Source organism: Magnolia sinica, chromosome 18, assembly GCF_029962835.1.
Source record: "Magnolia sinica isolate HGM2019 chromosome 18, MsV1, whole genome shotgun sequence".
Taxonomy (NCBI): Eukaryota; Viridiplantae; Streptophyta; class Magnoliopsida; order Magnoliales; family Magnoliaceae; genus Magnolia; species Magnolia sinica.
This window is the reverse complement of record NC_080590.1, coordinates 2710812-2731964: the sequence shown is the minus strand read 5'-3', so window position 1 is coordinate 2731964 and position 21153 is coordinate 2710812. Positions and strand designations below refer to the sequence as shown.

Below are 21153 nucleotides of genomic sequence, written 5' to 3'. Positions count from 1 at the left end.
TCCGTTGTATAACCTTATATATGGTGGAATCTGTTATTTAGGTGGTTTAATCTGAGGCAGTATGAAAGTTTTTCCCTTGTATCATTGGCAACTTTTATCTAATTTAATAAGAGCTTATTTAAAAAGAATTATAGTAAACTCATTTAGTAAAATTACTTTCATTTGATAAATTATTTTTTTAACTTAAAAAAAGTTTTATTTAAAAATAAATATGCTTCGTGCAATAATTAAATAGGAGATTATTTTTTAAGAGTGTTGTTGTCATTTTTAAAAATTGAAACAATTGTATTTTAATCAATTTGGATGGGTTGATTTTTGGCCATTGATTAAGTAGCTAAAATCGTTCAATTAAGAGGAGTAGGCAGTCAGAAGTGGGACCCACCTTTGATGTGGATTGCATATCATGTAAGCCCATCTTTGATGTGCACCATCCTTGGCCCATCTTTAATGCTGGCCATTGATATCACATGAGACCTTTGATATGAACTATCTATGAATGTGGCTCACCTTTAATATGGGTCGGTTTTTTTTTGGGGGGGCACCTAGGCAGGACACTCACAACATAAACAAACCCCACTAGAGAACATATTTAGGGCCTGTTTGGCCAAGCAGATTGAATGGGATTGGAAGATAGATCCTGAGATTGGCCAGGCGGGCCAAATAGACATGGGATCTTGATCTCAGGATGTAGCAATCCCATGGATCTTAAGACAATCCATTGACATCACCGTCATTACCTTTAAATCCCATCCAATCCACCCTGATACCTTCAAAATTGCCTGAGAGGTGTTTGGTTCAAGGGATTGAGAGGGATTGGAAGGTTTAATCTCGAGATTGGCCGGCATGCCAAACAGACCGGGTATGGCAATCCCAGGAAATACAGCAATTCCATAGATCTTGCACCAATCCACTCATACGGTTGTCATTACCTTGAAATTCGTGCAATCCACTCTAATACCATCCCATCGCATCCAACCTGCCCCGGCCAAACAGGCCGTAAGGGATCTGGACATTTAACCTTCCACTTTGATACGGTGTAGAATCATTACTCTTTCTGAAAGCTTGAGTTGGTAGAGGATTGCGTATCCATGTATATAAATGGAATTTAAATATTTTAAAAAATGTTTGACTTGAAAGTCAACTTTCAAAAAATATTTGACCTGTAATGACCTACAAAACATGTGTCCTCCACACGCGCATGATATCAAGTCCGGAATCACCGTATCGTGTAGAAGAACTCAACGCGGGCAAGGAAGGCCATGGGGGCTCTTCGCCTCCCTTCTCTCACCACCCTCTTCATCTCTTCCTCCTCTTCCACATTCACACGTGCGGCTTCCATCTCTGCACGTTCGCCGTTCCTCCTCCGCCTGCATCAGCATCCCAATCCCCACCTCCTCTTCTCTCGCAAGGCCTTAGCAGCTTCCGTCGCGAGCGACTTCTCTACAGAAAGTCTCGCGAAGAAAGAATCTCGAGAAAGCAACAACAATGAAGAGAAGCGTTTCATCACGCCTCGCTCTTAGGATTTCAGTGCGTGGTATCTCGACGTAATCGTTAGCGCTGAGCTCGCCGATTACGGCCCCGTCCGTGGGACCATGGTCATTCGCCCCTATGGCTACGCCATTTGGGAATCCATTCAGGTACATACATAGATAAATGCATACATGGGGCGCGCTCCAGTGATATTGGGCAGATGTGGGGCCTAGCAATGTGTTCACCGGATCTGAAGCGTCCGTAAGATGCGTCACCTCAGAAAGCCCCCGGTCCCCAAAAATCAGTCGGATCAAAAACTCAGAGCGGCCACAGAACAGGGAGTCTATTGAGAGGGAACGCCCACCATTGATTAGCGTGGGGGACCCAACACTTTGTGTATATATAATCAAGTCCATTCATACCCTTAATCCAGTTCAGGTGAAGGGTCCGGCCAAGGTTCGGGCTGTTTTGCAACTCAGATGGGCCATTGTAAAATTGAAGGGTGAGCTTTCCCCCCAGTTCGCTCCCTTTCCGATGGCCCACCTTACTTTTTGATTGGGCTGAGTTTTGGAGGCTATCGGTTTTCTGAGGTGGATGGTGTGAATACATCATGTGGGCCCTGCATCTGCCCTGTAGCATGGTAAGCTAACAGTGGTACCGTAACACTGGAGCATGCCCCTATATACGGACATGCATAATTTCATTACCAGCAAGTGATCTGTTCTTCTTCCAGCGTTCTTGTTTTTATTTTTTCTATTTTCTCTTTGTTTTGTAGGAGTATTTGAATGTTATATTCAAGGAAACTGGCCATAGCAACATGTATTTCCCTCAGGTTTCTCTCTCTCTCTCTCTCTCTCTCTCTCTCTCTCTCTCTCTGAGTTGTGTGGTTTGGATTGAGTTTGATCTATAGGGTGCTTTTGTATGAACTATTGGATTGAATTGAGATAATTTTTTCAATGAAGTGGCAATGAACTAATTGCAGTTACTTCTCTGACAATTCGAGTTGGAATTGGAAGGAATGCAACTGATTCTGAAGACTGCTTCCTTGTTTGTGAGTAGTGGGGAAAGAAATTATGATTTGGTGGTTTTTTGACTAATTATTGCAATTTGGTCCAGTGTTGGATCCATATACAAAATGAATTTCGATTGTTGAATGATGGTAATATACATAATAAGGGTGTGTTTGGATGCTCAATTGAAATAAATTGTAGTAACTCAAGTTGATAAAGAGGGAATGACCAATTTGGGGTGAGCCCTCCATATCACCTATATGATCGTTTCAAGTCACTCATTAGATTGCAGTTGGGGATTGATTTCCATCATATGTGTTCAATGATCCATGCCCACTTTAGTCATTTCCTCTTTATTAGATTAATTTATTGCATTTCTTTCCAATCGAACCTCCAAACAAATCCTTAGTTGCATTTTAATAGTAGTCTGATATCTGCATTATAATCATGACTGCAGTTTATACCATACTCGTTTATAGAGAAAGAAGCTAGCCATGTTGAAGGTTTCAGTCCAGAACTAGCTCTTGTGACCATTGGAGGTGGGAAGGAACTCGAGGAAAAACTCGTGGTAATTGTTTTTCTTTCCTTCTGGTCATCAATTGTTTGAGATCATTACTTTGGTATAATGTTACAAGGTCATGCAGAAATTCACTGGTGCTTTTGAGGGTCTGGCAGGTGCGACCAACTAGTGAAACTATTGTGAACCATATGTTTACCCAATGGATTCATAGTTACCAAGATCTTCCTCTTATGGTTAATTAGGTAAGATTATATTGTTGCGTTTCTCTCTTTTAAAATGGGAAATAACTGGAAATATATGACTTTGGGCTGTGCAACTTGCTTCTCCCAACAAGGTGCGCACATGGGGCCTGGTTTTTGATGATCTGCACCATTCACATGGTGGGCCTTGTGGTGGATCAGAGTCACCCCTATTGTTTTAAATAGCAGTAGCGTGTTGCGTAGCGTTCAATATATATATATATATATATATATATATATATATATATATATAGAGTAAGAAAAAAGCAAAATATATAAATGTCACATTCTTCAAAAGAAAAATCCCAAAGTTAAGAGCATTAAGTATAATACAAATGTCACATTCCTCAAAATCAATATCTCAAATTCTCAATAATTAGTCTCTAGACTCTAGGGGGCCCCACGTGGGCCCCACCATAGAAAACAATGAACATCCACCCCTTCACGCACCTTAGTGGGCCCCACGTGGGCCACACCATAGAAACCAATACACATCCACCCCTTCACGCACCTCAGTGGGCCCCACGTGGGCCACACCATAGAAACAATGCACATCCACCCCTTCACGCACCTCAGTGGGCCCCACATGGGCCACACCATAGAAAATAATGTACATCCACCCCTTCACGCATCTCAGTGGGCCCCACGTGGGCCAAACCATAGAAAATAATGCACATCCACCCCTTCACGCACCTCAGTGGGGCCCACGTGGGCCATACCACAGAAAAAGAAATGAAAAAAAGTATAAAGAACAAAAAAACGATAGTAACCGGCATTTTAAAAGGTAAAAAATGAGGAAAAAACTGAAAATACCAAGTTATTTTCATTGTATATAAAAAAAAATCAAAAAAAAGGAATGAGCGTACCTATTTTTGTCTCAAGATGAGATTGAATCAGTGAAAACTGCAAATGTTGAAGCTCCACAGCCGATCAATTTGGGTCTGGAAGCAGCTTTTCAATCTCAAGATTGAAGAGTGGGGAGAGGAGCAGCGTCGGTAGCATCGGTTTGCGTCTGGAAGCAGCTTTTCGATCTCAAGATTGAAGAGTGGGGAGAGGTGCAGCATCGGTTTGCATCTGGAAGCCCTTTCGAGTAGGGTTTTATTTTTTTTTTTTTTAAAAAAAAAACTCAAGTTGTTGCTTGTGGTGTGAGTTCACCACTGTTTAATACAGTGAAAAAAAAAAACAAAAAACAGAACAGGTAGCGCACACTACCTACGCTACACGCTACGAATCCGTAGCGTAGGTTTGCGTCTGGAAGCCCTTTCGAGTAGGGTTAAAAATAAAAATAAAAATCAAGTTGTTGCTTGTAGTGTGAGTTCACCACTGTTTAATACAGTGAAAAAAATAAATAGAATAGGTAGTGCACGCCACCTGCGCTACACGCTACGAATCCGTACGTACGCTACGACCCCTGTAGCGTGTGTTACAGGAGATAAACACTATTTGCTGCGCTACGTAGCGATTTTGCTACGCTATGCTACGTAGCGTACGCTACCGCTATGCTACGCACGCTACTCACAACACTGGTCACCCCAAAGGGTTTAGTCCATTGGGTGATCCTAACCATGCAATTAGGACCTCATTGACTTGGGACAGTTGGCTGTAACTGTCCAAATGCAAGCTGCCTATTAGATGTCCAGGATTATCTGATAAAAAGATATTGGGTCATGGACCCCATCCCATGATGGGGACCACCACAAGAACACCTTACGTTACTGAAAGGTGTGTACGACCTGTAGCATTCTTGGGTCAAGGAAAAAAAGGCCATTTCTTTTTATTGCGCGGTCATATAATACCTTAGGAAATAATTTCTGATGTTCCCATTGGTTCAATTAATTTATCTTAGTGGGCAAATGTTACAAGATGGGAAATGCGTACGAAACCATTTGTGAGGACTCTTGAATTTCTATGGCAAGAAGGTCATACGGCTCATGCGACACCTGAAGAGGCAGAAAAAGAGGTTTGTAGACGTGCCCAATGGTTTCAAAAATTACTGTTGATGCTCTCTATATTTTGCTGTTTGACTTCTTGATGTTGCTGCACCGCAGGCATTACAGATGATTGATGTCTATAAGAAATTTGCTTATGAGCAAGCTGCAATATCTGTTATTGCAGGTCGAAAGTCAAGGGTTGAGACATTCGCTGGTGCTTCTAGAACCTATACAATTGAAGCTATGATGGGTGATCGAAAGGCTTTGCAAGCTGGAACTAGCCACAACCTTGGCCAGAATTTCTCCTGTGCCTTTGGAACTGAGGTCCTAAACCTTTTTTTTTTTCAAACTTCCATAATGAATGCATTAAAGGTGGTGTTTTGAAGCTTCTTGCTCTTGTTGTAGCTTGAAGATTTATTCTAACAGTTAATTCTTTTTTCTTGAAATGTTTAGCGATTTTAAATAAGGGTTTTGCTAACACCTTCCTTTGCGAGGACGCTAACAATGTCCCCAAACCTTTTAAACAGCACACGAGGTTGACCTATTGTCGATCTAAACCGTTCATTCACTCATACAACTAGGAGCAAGCCAATGGTGCAGGAATCACGCTGATCAAACAATCCTAACCCTTTGAATGGGGCCAATTTGTTACAACTGTCTGTTGTTTAAGAGCCATAAATCACATGGTTAGAATCATCAAATCCAAGTGCTGATTTAGAATCATAAGAAAGACAAAGTGGGATCTATCTGCTAGATGTTGCAAGATGATGATGGACCTATTTTGTTTCTCCAGTCAATCTTGACTGTCCATTTTCATGCCATTGATTGGAAGCTTAGGATCACCCAATTGGCATGATTTTTGCACCATTGGCTTGCTCCTAGTATGATTGAATGAACGGTTCAGATCAACAATAGGTTACCCTGTGTGCCGAATGGTTTGAGGAAATTGCTAACATCCCCATGAAAAAAAAAAAAAAAACTTTTAAGTAAAAGCTGTACTGAAATTTGGGCGTTTTCACAGTAATGCAACCGTGGTTATTGAAGTTTACATGTTTTCTTGGTTCTCTTTCTTCTGTTTAACTGAAGTTTATAACTAGCAACTCTTTTAAGTTTCTAAAAGGAAAGGAACAAGAGTGGTATCCTGATATTTTGGTTTCAACAAACAAGGGTGACAGTGAAGTTACCTCTCTAAAAGAACAAGAAAAAAGAGAGGGTGAATTTACCTTTAAAATTAACAATCAATGGTTTATGCTTCACTCTTTGGTCAGTGGAGACTTGTGCTGCCAGAATTTTCAGGTACTTATCTTGATTCACTGCGGATGGAGTGGGATTCAACTGTTTTTTGGCGACATATCTACCGGTTCTTGCCCTGGAATCTCTTGGCTGTATTTCCTTGCTATCTTTGATCTTTGCTGCTGTTTTGATTGGAGTGGAGTGAAGATAAAGTCACCTTTGGCCTTTGATTTCACATTTCTATTTATTTCTATTGCTCTTTAATGAATTGGTCATCTTCTAAAAAAACGCTTCACTCTTTGGCTGCCACTTCATAAATATATCCTTCAATCTTATTGGGAGATTAGATAATGCTACGAAAGATCTGCAGAACCCAAATGGTAGTTCATCAGTTTTCACAATGCACAAATTATGCACGTGAAATCCTTAAACAGGCTGGCCTGGGCGGGCTCCCTCCATGCCAATAGGCTTTTAAACACAGCTCAGGCCCAACCTGATTAATAAACTGGCTTGGAGTTTAGGCCTTAGTCTGTGATATCGGGTTTGATACACCAGCCCAAGCACGGGCCTGAGGGGGTCAGACTTGAGAGCTGACAGGCCACTCAGCCCATTTTACAGTCATAGGGGATTTGCTTGTCTTCCAGTGTCATGTAGCTGTTTATAAATGCTCCCATGTTGATTTCATATGACTTTTATTATTAAGAAATCAATAACTACAAAATAAGTTAATCATTGAAGTACCCTTGGTTGACAGAATCTCATCCTATATATGTGCAACTGGAACAGTTCACTGATGAAAATGGACAAAGGCAACATGTATGGCAGACGTCATGGGCTGTAAGCACCCGTTTTGTTGGTGGCATCATCATGACTCATGGAGATGATACTGGTTTGATGCTGCCCCCCAAAATGGCACCAATTCAGGTAAGTGTTAAACCACCTCCATTTTTACTTTTCTAGGTTTACCATTTACCTTTATAGCTGCTGCTAACTAGCCATGGGGACAAATAGTTGGTTGATGTCCCCAAATCTTGTGATGTTAATTTAATTGGAGGACCATCCCTTCTATCAAATGGCACTTGAATTATGAAGTGATGAACATGTCATGCTTCATGGTTCTCTCATTCATCAAATTAGATTACATTCAAATGTATTCAATTACTGTACATTAACAACACCTCCTTTTGCTCTGAGTTCCTAGTTTCAGTTTGGTTTGGGAGTTGGGTGGTTATTGACATGCAAGTATGCACAAACATGCAGGAATATATTTATGCATTTTGTAAAAAATACACTAGCATGTGAATGTGCGTTTTTGGAAGCCAGGACACCATTACTGTTAATGTGTGGTTTAGGGCTAAGGTCTATATTTGTCAGGTTAATTGTATCTGCTGAGTTTGACAAACTCGACCCCTTGAGGTTTTTGGAAGTGTTTGCATATCAATTTCAGTAGTCTGTTAGGAAGTTCTACGAAGCCATTTCTTCTTTAGTGTCTGTTAGGGTCATCTCCATGTGCAATGGATCTAGTCCTCTCAATAGCTTCCCCACTAAAGTGAGAAAATTTACTCTACTTGGATTATTCCATATGCAATTGATCCAGACCTCTCAATAGCTTACTTCTCAAGTGCAGAAAATGATCATTCACACTGGCATCTCAGTTCTTACAGAAACTAGGAACTAATGGCTTATCAAAAGGTCCACGAACCCCAAAATAAGGAGCACATAATGACCGTACCAAATTATCGATATAATCCGTGAACTAGATGTTATTATTATTGTCTTCGTTGTTGATGTTCGGGTTTTATCCATGCCATCCATCCATTTTGCGAAATAATTTTAGGGCACGATCTAAAAAATGAGGGATCCAAAGCACAGGTGGACCGTACGGTGGAGATTGAATGCCTACCGTTGAAAACTTCTTGGGGGCCACAGAAGTTTTGGATCAAGCTGATACTTGTGTTTTCCCTTCATCTAGATCTGTGTGACCTTATGAACAGGAGTGATGACTCGAAAACATCACTGTGGGCCATGGACAGGTTTCAATGGTGGACGTCACACATCACAGCGGGCCCTACAGAGAACCTCAGTGTGCAAACTGCCTTTACAGTTTCAAGGTTTGATGCAGGGGCATTTTCATCCCCCCCAAAACCAGAAAACACCTACAGGAGTAAATTTTATTTTATTTTATTTTATTATTATTATTATTATTTTTTAAAGGGTGTAATTTTGGGGCTCCCACCATACCCTGGGTGTATTTAGGGGAAAAACCCTTATTATTATTTTTCTTTCTCCATATTCATAGCCATTGCAGAAAAATGGCAAGTCCTTTACTTTTCTTAGGACATGTCTGATTTTTAAATTATGGAGGTACTACCCATATATCAACATCATCTATGAACTGATTATTGGTTTACTAGGAATTTTCTTTCTCCAGATTTGCAGCTATTAAAGAACATGTGGCAAGTCCTTTACTTTTCTCTGGACCTCTCTGATTTTAACTGTATAGAGGTACTGCATGTATATTTCACTGATATGATTGAGGCAATCTCACCATATATGTTTAGCAAATCATTGGTTTGATTTACGATCACTGAATTCTTGACCCTGAGAATAAATATTTTTTGTTCTCACACACTGTATATGAAAGTTTTTTACTTATTGCATGTCATCTTTATAGTTTAGCTGAACTATGATAGAGGACATGTTGCTTCCTTTGCTTTATTCGTCGAAAATACACAGAAAATGCTTTTGATTATAGTTTCAGTTGATACATGCTTATCTCTCTTTTTCCTTTTTCTTTTTTCCCTGCCTTAATCTTGTTCATTAGCTTGCAATAAGGAGACCATGGGTTTATGTAGGCTTGTCCATTACATATTGCAGGTGGTAATAGTACCAATTTGGAAGAAAGCTGATGAAAAAACAGGAGTTCTGGATGCTGTATCATCTATAGCAAAAATATTGAAAACAGCAGGACTCAAAGTTAAAGTGGATGACTCAGAACAGAGGACGCCTGGGTGGAAATTCAATTTCTGGGAGATGAAAGTATGTACCTGCTACTCTAGTTTATTGAAAATGGATCTTGCTATTTCTTTTACTGATTAATACTTCAACATAAACTCACATTATTGTCTAACATTTTCTATTGAGGCTTCACCTGAGCCTGAGTCCACTTTGTCTTTGGGCCCAGCGTGATCATGGATTTTATGCAGGGGTCAAGCATGAACGTAGCCCAATTAAATCGGTTGGACTTGCCCCAACTTAGCCCATTGATAGCCCTATCTCCAATCCTAGTCACTAGGAGCTGGTTGCTTGTGCATATACCAGCCCTCCCACCATATTTATCAGTTTTTAATGGGGATGGACAGAGCTAATACAAGCCTCCTCTTTCAGAAATTTGATGTTGCTGGAACTCCCTTCACCACTATCATCATCATCCCAAAGTTCATGTTGCGGGAGCTCCCATCACCATCAGAAAGTTGATCTTGCTAAGATTCCCATCGTCGCTGCCACTGTTGTCACCACATCATCTTGGCATCTAGCCATGGCAGAGGCCTACGTTGAAAACAGTAACGTGCCAACAAAATCCCACCCGGTATTTTACCCTGGACCCAAGTATCACATTCACATCCTAAAGGGCAAGCCCAAAAAATGGGTTATGGAGAGGCAGTTGAGAGGCATTACCACTGAACACAAGTCACACACACACACACGGAGGGTCGTGCTCAAATACATGCTTGAGTGGTTGTCTGCACTTAATTGCAAGGAGTCTATCCACCCATTTTTTTTGCCAAAAACACCTCTTAACATGCCAACAAAGTCATGTGGAGGTTGCATGTTAGCAAACTACTACGTGCTACCTGCAAGGGGGAATCTGTGAACAGCCAAGGTTTAGAGCATGCAATATCCTAACTGTTAGCTTTTGAACTGCAACAACTGAAATATACAAGCTTTGCGAGACTCCAGCATCAATGGAAATTATCTGAATGCTGTACTCTTATGTCTATCATTCTTCAGGGTGTTCCCCTAAGGATTGAAATTGGACCTCGTGATGTATCAAATGGGACCGTTGTCATATCTAGGAGTGATGTTCCTGGAAAGCAAGGAAAGGTTTTTGGCGTGTCCATGGAACCTTCAATATTGCAGGCCCAAGTGAAGGAAAGGTTGGAAGATATCCAGTTAGCCCTTTTGGAACAGGCTACTTCATTCTGAGATAGGTATGACTGCCCATCTTTAAACTTATTTGCATCCACTGTTCTGCATTACTTGCTCTTGCTCATGCTCATGCTCGTGCTTGGATGGACATCGAACTGCTCCTCTCTCCCCTCTCCCCTCTCCCCTCTCCCCTCAATTCTCTTAAACATCCACATTTTCTTCTGTTCTATTTAAATACAAATGAAAATGAATCGGAACTTCTCTGTTAGAATTTTAAATGGTAAAAACAACCAAAAAAGTATATTCATGTTCAATTATGGATGGTTCAATCACTTTGATAGAAGATTCCATAGAAATGGTTTGGATAAATAAGATTCATGGTATCTTCCGTAATGATTACCGAGAATTTGAATGTAAAATGGATTCATTTAATGGAGAATCATTATCAACAGACATTAGTCATTCCTTGACTTCAATCAGGGAATTGGCTAGGGAATCAGCACCTAATTGAATTTGAAAGGACTTGCTTTATTGGCCAAACAAAGAAGACTTGATTCAAAGAAAATTCCACCTGATGTTCAACCCTCACATTTTCACAGCACTCTGCACTTCTACTGCTGTTCCCAATTTCTCTGTGACCGATGTGAAGTTTTGCTCTTTTATTCAGATGGAACCATTGATGATTGCAATACCATTGTTTCTGAAATAGTGGTGGAATTGATCTCAGCTTGCTTTACCATATTTTGTCAGTATCAAAGACACCAGCAGATACCAGTTTTATTAAATGGGGCATGATATTTGATGGGAGGGAAAAGGATGTTCAGTTTGACTATTCTTCTCTGCCGTAATTGTGCATTTGGATGCTCAAATGAACTGAATTGCAATTTATTCAATTCATTAGTGAGGAAATGACCAAAGTGGTGGACTTGTTTGCACCCTTTCAAATCACAATGACAACCAAATGGCTAGTAGCAAATATATGAACTTCAAGTTGGACTTCTAATGATAGCAATTGCAAGTTGGAGGCTTACTCTCATTCTGAATTACTGGGGCATACAATGTGATATAAAAGAAAAAGGATAGAGAGATAATATCAGAGATTTAACTGCAACTGTAGCTTCAAGTTCAATTTAGTTTTCCGGAATGTGCCCTTTCACGCAATATGGATTTTTCTTCAATTAGTAAACTCAGAATACAAACTAAAGATCTCTCTTCAGCTATTGGGTTCCTACTTATGAAATCCCAAGCTTTGAACTGTTTTCATAAAATTCAATGCATGTTTCTTTCAATTACCCGAAATGGGTACATGCTTCATTGCTGACATGGAACTCCTACAGCAACATTGTAGATGTAAGCTCATACGATGAGCTCAAGAGGCAATCTCTCAAGGAAAATGGGCGAGAGGTCCATGGTCAGTGAGGTATTTAATCTACATATTCTAATATGTATTTTACATTATATCTTGATTTTTATTATTTTTCATGTATGTGTACCATCTTTCTAAATACAGCGAAGCTGAGGAGTTGAAAGTGAAGGAAGAGACCGGTGCAACCATTAGATGTTTCCCTTTTGAACAGCCACCTGGGCTAAAAACATGCCTAATGACGGGCAATTCAGCTGATGAAGTTGCACTATTTGCAAAATCTTACTAACTCAGAAGACGGGCACACTATTCACACATTTCCATTCAAGGTCACAGATCTGTTAGACTGCCTTAGCAGCAGCTCCATAAATCGATTCACAAAGGTTTCTCACTGGAAGGTACCAACCACCGTTTAGATCCATTCGCTTTGGTGCATGTACTGTATATTTACTTGTGATCCCTGAGAAACTTTGCAAAAACCAAAGGAAGTTTGATATGTAATGAGGAGTGATGTGTATGTTCTCGTCATTGCTAAAGTGACTGAATGAAATTTTTTTCTCGTCATTGCTAAAGTGACTGCATGTAAATTTTTCTCCTGATGTGGCTTGTGCTTTCCATTAGTTGGGCCACACTTCTTAGACCTTCTAGCATAAATCTCTCTGTTTCACTTCTCAGGTAGGCCACAGTGCACACAAACAAATGGTTTTAGCCATCCATTTGTTTTATAAATAGTGGCCCACATGACAAGTGAAACAGCTTGCTTCTTAAGTATCTAATCAGTGTAGCCCACCTGATTGAAAGCTTGGACCTTGCCCAAGTTGCTGTATTGGCACACGTGCGCACAGATCTGCATTCATATGGACATAATAAATGTCAATAAGAGTAAATTTTTATTTTTATTTTTTTCCTCGTAGGATTTACACCGTACATGAATAACAAAAATTATTATGTATGTTTCCAAATGAAATGCACGGTGACTACAACGTATGGTACCCACAAATACATATGAAGTGCTTTTTCCAAGTGCTCTCAGCCTAAATGTTAACTCTATAACTATCATTTGAATTCAAACACATTAACAACCCTCGTAGCTTGCGTTTATATTCTGAATGTGACAAGCTTTGGATCAATATATTCAGGACAGGGTTGCTCTTCTGGATGGTTTGATAGAGTCTCGGCAGTATGTTTGGCTGCTTCCATATATTCCATGTATTTTACGCCGATGTCCTTACATGTTGGGTCATTCTCTTGGCTGCTTGTGCATGTTTCCGTGAATGTTGGTTTCGCTGCACTGGTACTGTCTAAAAAGCTCCAATCTCCGGTTTTCCAATCGAAGTGGTAGAGAGGGAGGAATCGATTGCCGTAGGTTGCAATGAACTCAATCGCATCAATCACAAACTCCATTTCTTCCACTGCCGTATAATAGCTGAAGCTCACCCTCGTCCAACCTGGCTTCAATCCCTCGTACCCCTGCGTGTGGCATATCGAATTTTCAAAGTGTGAGAATATAAAGCTGGAAGAATGCTAATATCAAAAGCTGCCTGGATTTTGCACCAGATATGAATGCACTTCACGGTCCAACTTGGCACGTGTGCATGATCTGGGGTGTTCATCAGATGGTCCTCCCAGCGATGTATCCGATAGGCAACTAATCAATCAAGCACGTTCAGTACTGGCCGTAGGTAATAACGTTCCTAACCATCCATCTTTCTTAATGTGGCCACCAGACCTTGGCAGGCACCAACCCGTTTTCCGTTTATAACGGTCAGACCGGGCAGACCCGCTGCCACACTGATCCAAAGTCGGCCCCCAGTTATTGGTAGGCCCATTTTAGGCTACGGATCCAGTCTCGGCCTGAACCTGGACCCGTACCCGACTTGGACACGAGTCAATGGAGGAAATTTCCTGTATTAACATTTGATATCAAATTCGTAATATAAACGCAAACAAGGGGCAACAGCGTGCTACCTTTTGGATGGCTGATCGGATTGCCTGGGAACGAGCTCTATCGACGCCGAGTAGCACGTGACCGTAGGGGGCCGCGCACGCGCATCCCCCACGTGCCTGGATCCCGAACAAGTCGTTCAGGAGCTTGGTGACGAACCGGCAATGTAAGTGCTTCCCAGGTGCGGACTCGGGATAGACGAGGAAGGAGACGATGGGCTGGCGCTCGGCGCACGTGTTTCCGAGTACGTGGACGTTGGGGTTCTTCAGTAACCTCTCAGACGCTCGGCTCATCAGCAAGCTCTCTTGGGCACGTATGAGCTCGTGACCCATGTGGTGCTTCACACGGAACGCGATCGCCGCACGTATCTTCTGCACGATTCCGGGCGTGCCCGCATCCTCCCGCTCCTCCAGGTCCTCGCAATAGAGGGTGTCCTTCTCATCAACGACACGTGTCAGCAGCGTGAACGTTAGATATGTTTCTTCATTGTTTCCCTAGCTAGTACCATGCACATGGAGATCCAGGCCATTCATGCAATGGGCCCAACTGCTGATGTGCCATTTGCATGTGTAGATATCCAGGCTATTCCCTCGTGGATCCCACCACGTAGAAGGATATGAATTGTTTTTGCATGGTATTTCAGTTCGGCAAGTCGGCCTACCATTGAGCAATCCAGGCCCTTGGCATGTTCCATCCCACCGTAGATGGAATATAAGTAAAAAAATATCCCAGATTCGACGATCCCAGCGACCAATCTTGAAAATTTTCCCTATTAAATGTTGACCATTAATCTTTCCATAGGCCACACTCTAAAGGTTAAGATCGTCCCATAAAGGAGATTTTTAGGGCATAGTGCATGCATGGGGGGCTGCAGAAGATCAATGGGGTGGATTACCAAATAAAGGGACACACTTGTCAGAACTGAAAAAACGTGTATACGCTTCAAAGAAGCTGGCCGTATATCATATGGTTAATTTGAGATGAGATACCTGATCGCTGTATCCGTTGACATAGCGAACTGTCCCACCGCCACTGGTAGAAGGAGGCGCGTCCTTGAGGCGATAGAGAGCATCACTCATCACCAGAATCCCGGGGCTCCCGGGCCCACCTATGAATTTATGAGGGCTCAAAAATACCGCATCATATCCGTCCAATTCCCCCGATTTCATTTCAATATTTATGTATGGCCCACTGCAACCACAATTGAGAATGATCATGATAAGGTCACAAGAGCCCGTAGGGTGGACACTTTATCAAGCACCTTATACTGTACACTTGGCACACATTTCAAGATCTGGACCGTTGATACGCTGGCCCCATCATCTGTGGTTTTTGGGTTATGACCCATCCATGGCACGGACCAACAGATAAACGGTTTATATGTGTACCAAGTGTGCAGAGGTCACTTATATCTCTGTATAGAACGAGAAATACCTGCAAGCAAAGTCGAAGCATGCAAATGCACCATGCTCGTGCAATACACGTGCGATGGCCCGTGTGTCCGTGTAAATCCCAGTGACGTTGCTGCACGCTGAGAAAGACCCCAGCTTCGGCCTGCCGGAATATTCTGGCGACTCGAGTGCCGCTGCTAATGAGCCGACGTCAATGAGTCCTGACTCACTGAGTCGGATCTCGACCACTTGGGTTAGGCTGTGTCGCCAAGATAGCAGGTTCGAGTGGTGCTCGTAGGGCCCGGTGAAAACAACCCACCGCTCGGACAGTGTCAAGCAGTCCATGACTCTGGACCGCATGATCGATGGGACTGCGACTCCCATCACCTCCTGTAAACGTTTGATGGCGGCCGTGGAACCAGTCCCACAAAAAAGCAGCACGTCATGGGGTCCCGCGCCCATGCAACGTTTGATGTATTGGCAGGATTCGTGCACCAGCTTGCTTGTGTGGAGTCCCACGTAACTGTCCACAGTATGAGTGTTGCCTGCATAGACAGAAAAAAAAAAAAAAAAAAAACATTACATGCATGCTTAAGGAGAAATACTTTGATACTCTGGCAGGGTGATGGATGATACGCAGGCAGTTAGAAATTACTACTCTTATTTGGTCATCGAAATATTATATTGCTGGGCGCTTAATCGACAATTCGAAATGAAAAATATCCAGTGGTCTTATTTCAATATGATTTTAGGGATGTGCTCCATAATCATACTGGGACCCACGAATTTGATGGTTTCCATAGTTGTACACCAGTGCCACGTGTGAAGAGTATGATCCACGGCCACCACCACAGCCCAAAGATAACAGCCGACGTCTTACTGGGCCGAGCTACAAAGAGGCCTCATCGTAGGATTCTCTTCACTTACAGCGCCCATAATGGCGTAGGTTATTGGAGTCCCCCCATGGTGTATTATAGCCTAACTACCGACAGAAAGCGACGAATCTAGAGCTGCTAAGCAGGGATTGAAGCCTCAGCGATTTGGACCGACTCTTTCAATCCTGAGTCGAGTCGCAACTCGCCCGAGTCAGGCCAAGTCGAGCATCTTTTCAGTGCTGACTCGTGCTTCCAAACCCGACCGGACTCAAACGATGCTAGCCCGAAGCAGATATAGTTGACAGCACTAAACAACTCTGAGCACTTTAGCCAAGAAATCAAAATCCCAAGTGGGAGTGAGACTCACCGTAGAATTGGAGCACGTCCCTTTCCAAAAACTCCTCCACAGCTCTCAAGAACCTCCCCGAAGCCGTGTGATCTGAATACGTGATGCAGCGACATCCAAACGGTGAATCGAACTCAGCATTGGCCCCAATAATTTGGGTTTTTAACCACTTTAACTTACCAGTGCCATCATCGCCGCCCAATTCGATACCGACTCCTGTGGGCCCGAATAGATCAAACGTGTCGATATCAACGGCTTCATTTTCTTCTGGGCCGGATGCATCGATCCTTTTGCTGAGTCCCAGACATCGGCCCACCGCCAGTGGCTTGGATTGTGGTGCATGGATGGTCGGAAGAGATGGAGAAGACATGATGAAGGGAGAAGGGAGATTTTCAATGGAAACATAGGAAGCGTGGGGTGGATATATAATAATATAAGCATGGAACGTGAAATTAAAAAAGGTAGGATATGAACACCCTAATCCAAGCTGAAGTGGTAGACTGACTAAGTGAACTGAAGTGGTAGACTGACTGACTGAGCGAAAGACACCTCGTAACGATTCCCTAGCTGGGTTGGTGACAGTGAAGTGTGAACCGCCAGTCGAGCTAACAAAAAAACAAAAGAAACAATAAAAGGTGGGATGAACTAATACGGAAGCGGATTGCGCACTGACTAACTCAGTACGCCTAGCGTAATGAGTTAACTCTGTGGGGGCCCCCGTGACTTACCATTTTAACAGATAATTTGATGGCTTGAGACCAAAAATTAAATATATCCAAATCTCAGGTGGACCTCACCACCGGAAACAGTGTGAATTGAAATTCTACCGTTTGAAAATTTCTGGTGGCTAACCGAAGTTTTGGATCAAGCTGATATTTGTGTTTTCCTTTCATCCATATCTTTGTGATCTTATGAACAGGTTGGATAACAAATAAACATCACTATGGGCCCTTGCAAGGTTTCAACGGTGGAAGTCATTATTCCCACTGTTTCCTTTGGTGTGGTCGACTTGGGCTTTATGCATACTTCTATTTTGGAATCAACTGTTAAAATGATTTGAAAAAACGTATGGACGACGTGGATAACCCATATACATTTATAGTATGCCCAGCTGAGTTTACTCAGTACGATAAAAGCGTACGGAGTAACTCAGTAGGCAATTCTATTTCAACTAATACATGGGCCAGCGTACCTAGGAAATATTCTTGTGTTCTTTTGTACCCTTTATTTTTGTTAAATCGATGTGACTCGGATACGGCGTGCTGGATCGTTTAAATACATTCATGGTCCAGTACTTGACACATGGCAGGTGGGCTGGTGAATCCAGACCGTAAATCTAGTGGGATCCACCTCTTGACTGCCCACAGTCGGAAAACCACAGTGGGAATGGTTGTAGATAGGACTGTCAATTGTAGGGCCTGGATAGTCGACGGCCCTAATTGCAGACGTCAAATTTTATTTTATTTTATTTCACTCACTGAAAGTAGATCGGACCTGGTTCTGGTCTTTCATGTACCGAACCTCATTCCCTTATTCGTGTAGATGGGTAGTCAGTCCTCCACAATTATGCGGATTTACTACTTTTTACCTCTCATGGCGTAAATCGCTCCTCTGGAGCCCGTAATGTTGCAGACAAATGGACGGCTAAAACAAGCTGTCTGCTTGTTTTTTTATGGTGCGGCCCATCTAAGTAGTGAATTGGCCTGATATTCTGGTCAGAAGATCTAAATAGTGTGGCCCATACGATGGAGAGCTCAGATCTCAGACATGTGCCATATTGGCTTGCGTGGTTGTATTGATGGCACGGCTGGTACATGGGTGAACTCGGCCTTGTCCAGTCCACACCAGATCAATTAGATATGGCTATGCACTCATCACCAACATCTGCAACCATGCTTTGAATGCTGACCATACCTTTCTGAACTACACATTCTCCAATCCATATGCCAATGATATGCAAAGTTCCTTTGATTGGAGTTTTGGGGATCATTTTGGGCTGTGGTCCATCAATTGGACTGTCGAGATTGATGTGCATGTTGGGCATGTAGCATATACCTAGTTTCACTTGGAACACCGTTTATAAATTTAAGCAGTTTCATCAAATCCCATCCAAAATGGATGTTGGGGAGTCCGTTTCTGAAACCATCTGACAACGCAAATTCCGAAAATTCTACTGACACCAAAACCCTTTACTTAATATCAAGTTTATTAGATGTTCTTAGATATTTTAGATATTTTGGGTAATTTCTGCCTCCTGTTGTTATTTTATCATAACGTAGAATAGCAAAGATCCAACTGTGCATCAGTCATGGAGATCGAACTGGGAAGAATACAAACCTATGTATGAAACCGTTACTGAAGGAGCAAAATACGATAATTAATGTAGAATGCTAGGATCTTCCTTTCCTTTACACTCCTCTATAGAAGAACTTAGAGTTGGGCAGAAATGGACTAATCCGACGAATTCGACCCGATCTGCCCCGATCCAATCCGAACCAAACCGAACCAAAGGTCAGGATCGGGTCGAATCGAGTTGGCCCATTCAGATCCGACCGTAAATCGGATTGGGTTCGGATCAATAGTCAATCTGGACCGACCCAATTTGACTGGATCCGATTCGATTCGATCCGACCCAATCCGCACAATATTTATTCAACACTGTTTCTTGTAATGTTGTCTACTTGAGATTGGGATATACTCATTTTTACTTTAATACCATAAAATAATCTAGAAAAATAGATGGATGTCATGGATGAAATAAAGACATCATGCTGGGGTCCACAAAGCACCGACTATCCACCGTTGGCTGGTGGAAGGAGTAGCCAATCCCTCTGCCACATGATCAAGGCTCGAGGTGCATCAAGCACCGAGCTACATACAGAGGGAACAGGTTCTATGTCGTCCAGCTCACGAGAAGTGGGAACTTCCCATGAGGTCGAGCTGTGTGGGCCCCACCGTGATGTGTGTCAAACATCAACACCGTGCATTTGATGGGTCCCCTTTAAATTATGGGATATCCCAAAAATCAGCCGTATACGGAACTCAGGTGGGCCATACCATCTAAAATCATGTGAAGACATTCCTAAAACATATAAAAGCACTTTGCAGGGCCCACCTAAAATTTGGATGCATATGAAACTTGGTTTGACTCCTCATCCAAGTGGGACACACATAATGGATGGTCTGGATTGTGTACCACACCTTGGTGGGCTCAAAAAATATCATGATATTTTAATATTTTAATGGGAGTGTAACCGATTGCATGTGAAAGTGAAACACACTAGGTGTATCACGTAGGGAAAGGGATTGGCGTGGTCGGTGCTTTGTAGGCCCCACAATGATATATTTGTTTCATCTACTCCGTACATTTATTTTTCTAGATCATTTTATTGTATGACATTAAAAATTAGTTATATCCCAATCTCAAGTGAACCACATTACATAAACAGTGTTCAATGAAGGTTGACCATTAAAAGTTATTTGGGGGCCATAAAAGTTTAGAATCAATCTAATCTTTGTTTTTTCCCTTCATCTGGGTCTGTATGACCTAATCAATAGATTGGATGTTAAATAAATAGTATACTGGGCCTTAAGAGGATTTAAATGGTGGATATCCAATTACTATTGTTTTCCTGTGGTGTGGTCCACCTGAGATTTATATCCCTCTCATTTTTGGTACAAAGCCCTATAATTATCTTTAAAAATGGATGAACGGAATGTATGAAACACATACATCATGGTGGGGCCCATAGAGCACGGACCACCACCACGGGGCTAGTGGTAGGGGAGTAGTCAATCCATTTCCAACTGTTGCGTGTGCAAGTGAAACACACCAGCTGTAGTACAACTAGTGCAGATATGTGTCGCGCGAAGAAAAGCGCAAACATGCCTCGAGCTACACATTGTACGAACGGGTCAAATGAAATCAAAGTTAGATGGGCCCCACAATGATGTATTTATTATATTCATACCGTTTATCCATTTTTTGTGACCATTTTAGAGCATTTGAAAAAAAATGAATCATATCTAAAGCTCAAATGGACCACACCGAAAATAGCAGCGAGGATAATGATCTTCACCATTAAAAAATTTGCAGGGCCCACCATAATGTTTATTTTCCATCTAATCGGTTAATAAGGTTAAAAATACATGGATGAAGAGGAAAAATAAATTTCATATTAATCCAAAACTTCCATGATCTTTAAGAGGGTTTTAATGGTAAACGTTCAATCCCCCACTATTTTTTGCAATGTGGTCCAACTAATCTTTAGATCTATCTTCTTTTTTTTGGCTCAAACCTTAAGACGAACTCTCCAAATGGATGGACGGTTTGAATATAACACATACCTCATGGTTTAACCCACAGACCCAACCCGATCCAAACCATATCCAAACCTATCCGACTCGGTTTCCCTGACTAAATCGGACTCGGTTCGGGTCAGTCCAAACATGTATCGTATCGGTTCGAGTCGGGTGCACTGGACTCGGTCCCCGATCGGATTGATTTCAGGTTAGCCAACGTAAATTTCGGACCGAATCGAGTTGGACCTAATCTGATCCGACTAGATTTGATACCCAGCTCTAGAAGAACTGATGAGGCTATTAGCTTCTATGGTAGTAGAGGATCAGGGACCAAGCCTGCCTTATTATATAGTTGCTAGTGAAGAGAGTTTGAAACCTA

General features: G+C 42.1%; 1 protein-coding gene and 1 pseudogene across 1 annotated transcript; one reads left to right on the top strand and one right to left on the bottom strand.

Moving 5' to 3' along the window:
* The first annotated feature begins 1232 nt into the window (after positions 1 to 1232).
* LOC131232666 (proline--tRNA ligase, chloroplastic/mitochondrial-like) lies at positions 1233 to 12451 on the top strand (annotated as a pseudogene).
* A 377-nt stretch (positions 12452 to 12828) lies between these two features.
* On the bottom strand, positions 12829 to 16860 carry LOC131232665 (uncharacterized). The gene is made up of 5 exons (XM_058229060.1): positions 16494 to 16860; positions 15295 to 15796; positions 14850 to 15051; positions 13884 to 14294; positions 12829 to 13385 (listed from the first exon to the last, which is right to left on the bottom strand). Exons 1-5 carry the CDS (start codon positions 16840 to 16842, stop codon positions 13014 to 13016), a joined length of 1836 nt encoding a protein of 611 aa, XP_058085043.1. The 5' UTR covers positions 16843 to 16860; the 3' UTR covers positions 12829 to 13013.
* Between the last annotated feature and the right edge of the window lie 4293 nt (positions 16861 to 21153).

Coding starts and splice junctions, on each gene's coding strand:
- LOC131232665 (XM_058229060.1), bottom strand. CDS start 16,842: ATGTCTTCTCCATCTCTTCCGACCATCCATGCACCACAATCCAAGCCA. Junction 14,295..14,849: donor TCAACGGATACAGCGATCAG/GTATCTCATCTC, acceptor GTTGATGAGAAG/GACACCCTCTATTGCGAGGA. Junction 13,386..13,883: donor TCCGATCAGCCATCCAAAAG/GTAGCACGCTGT, acceptor TGCCACACGCAG/GGGTACGAGGGATTGAAGCC.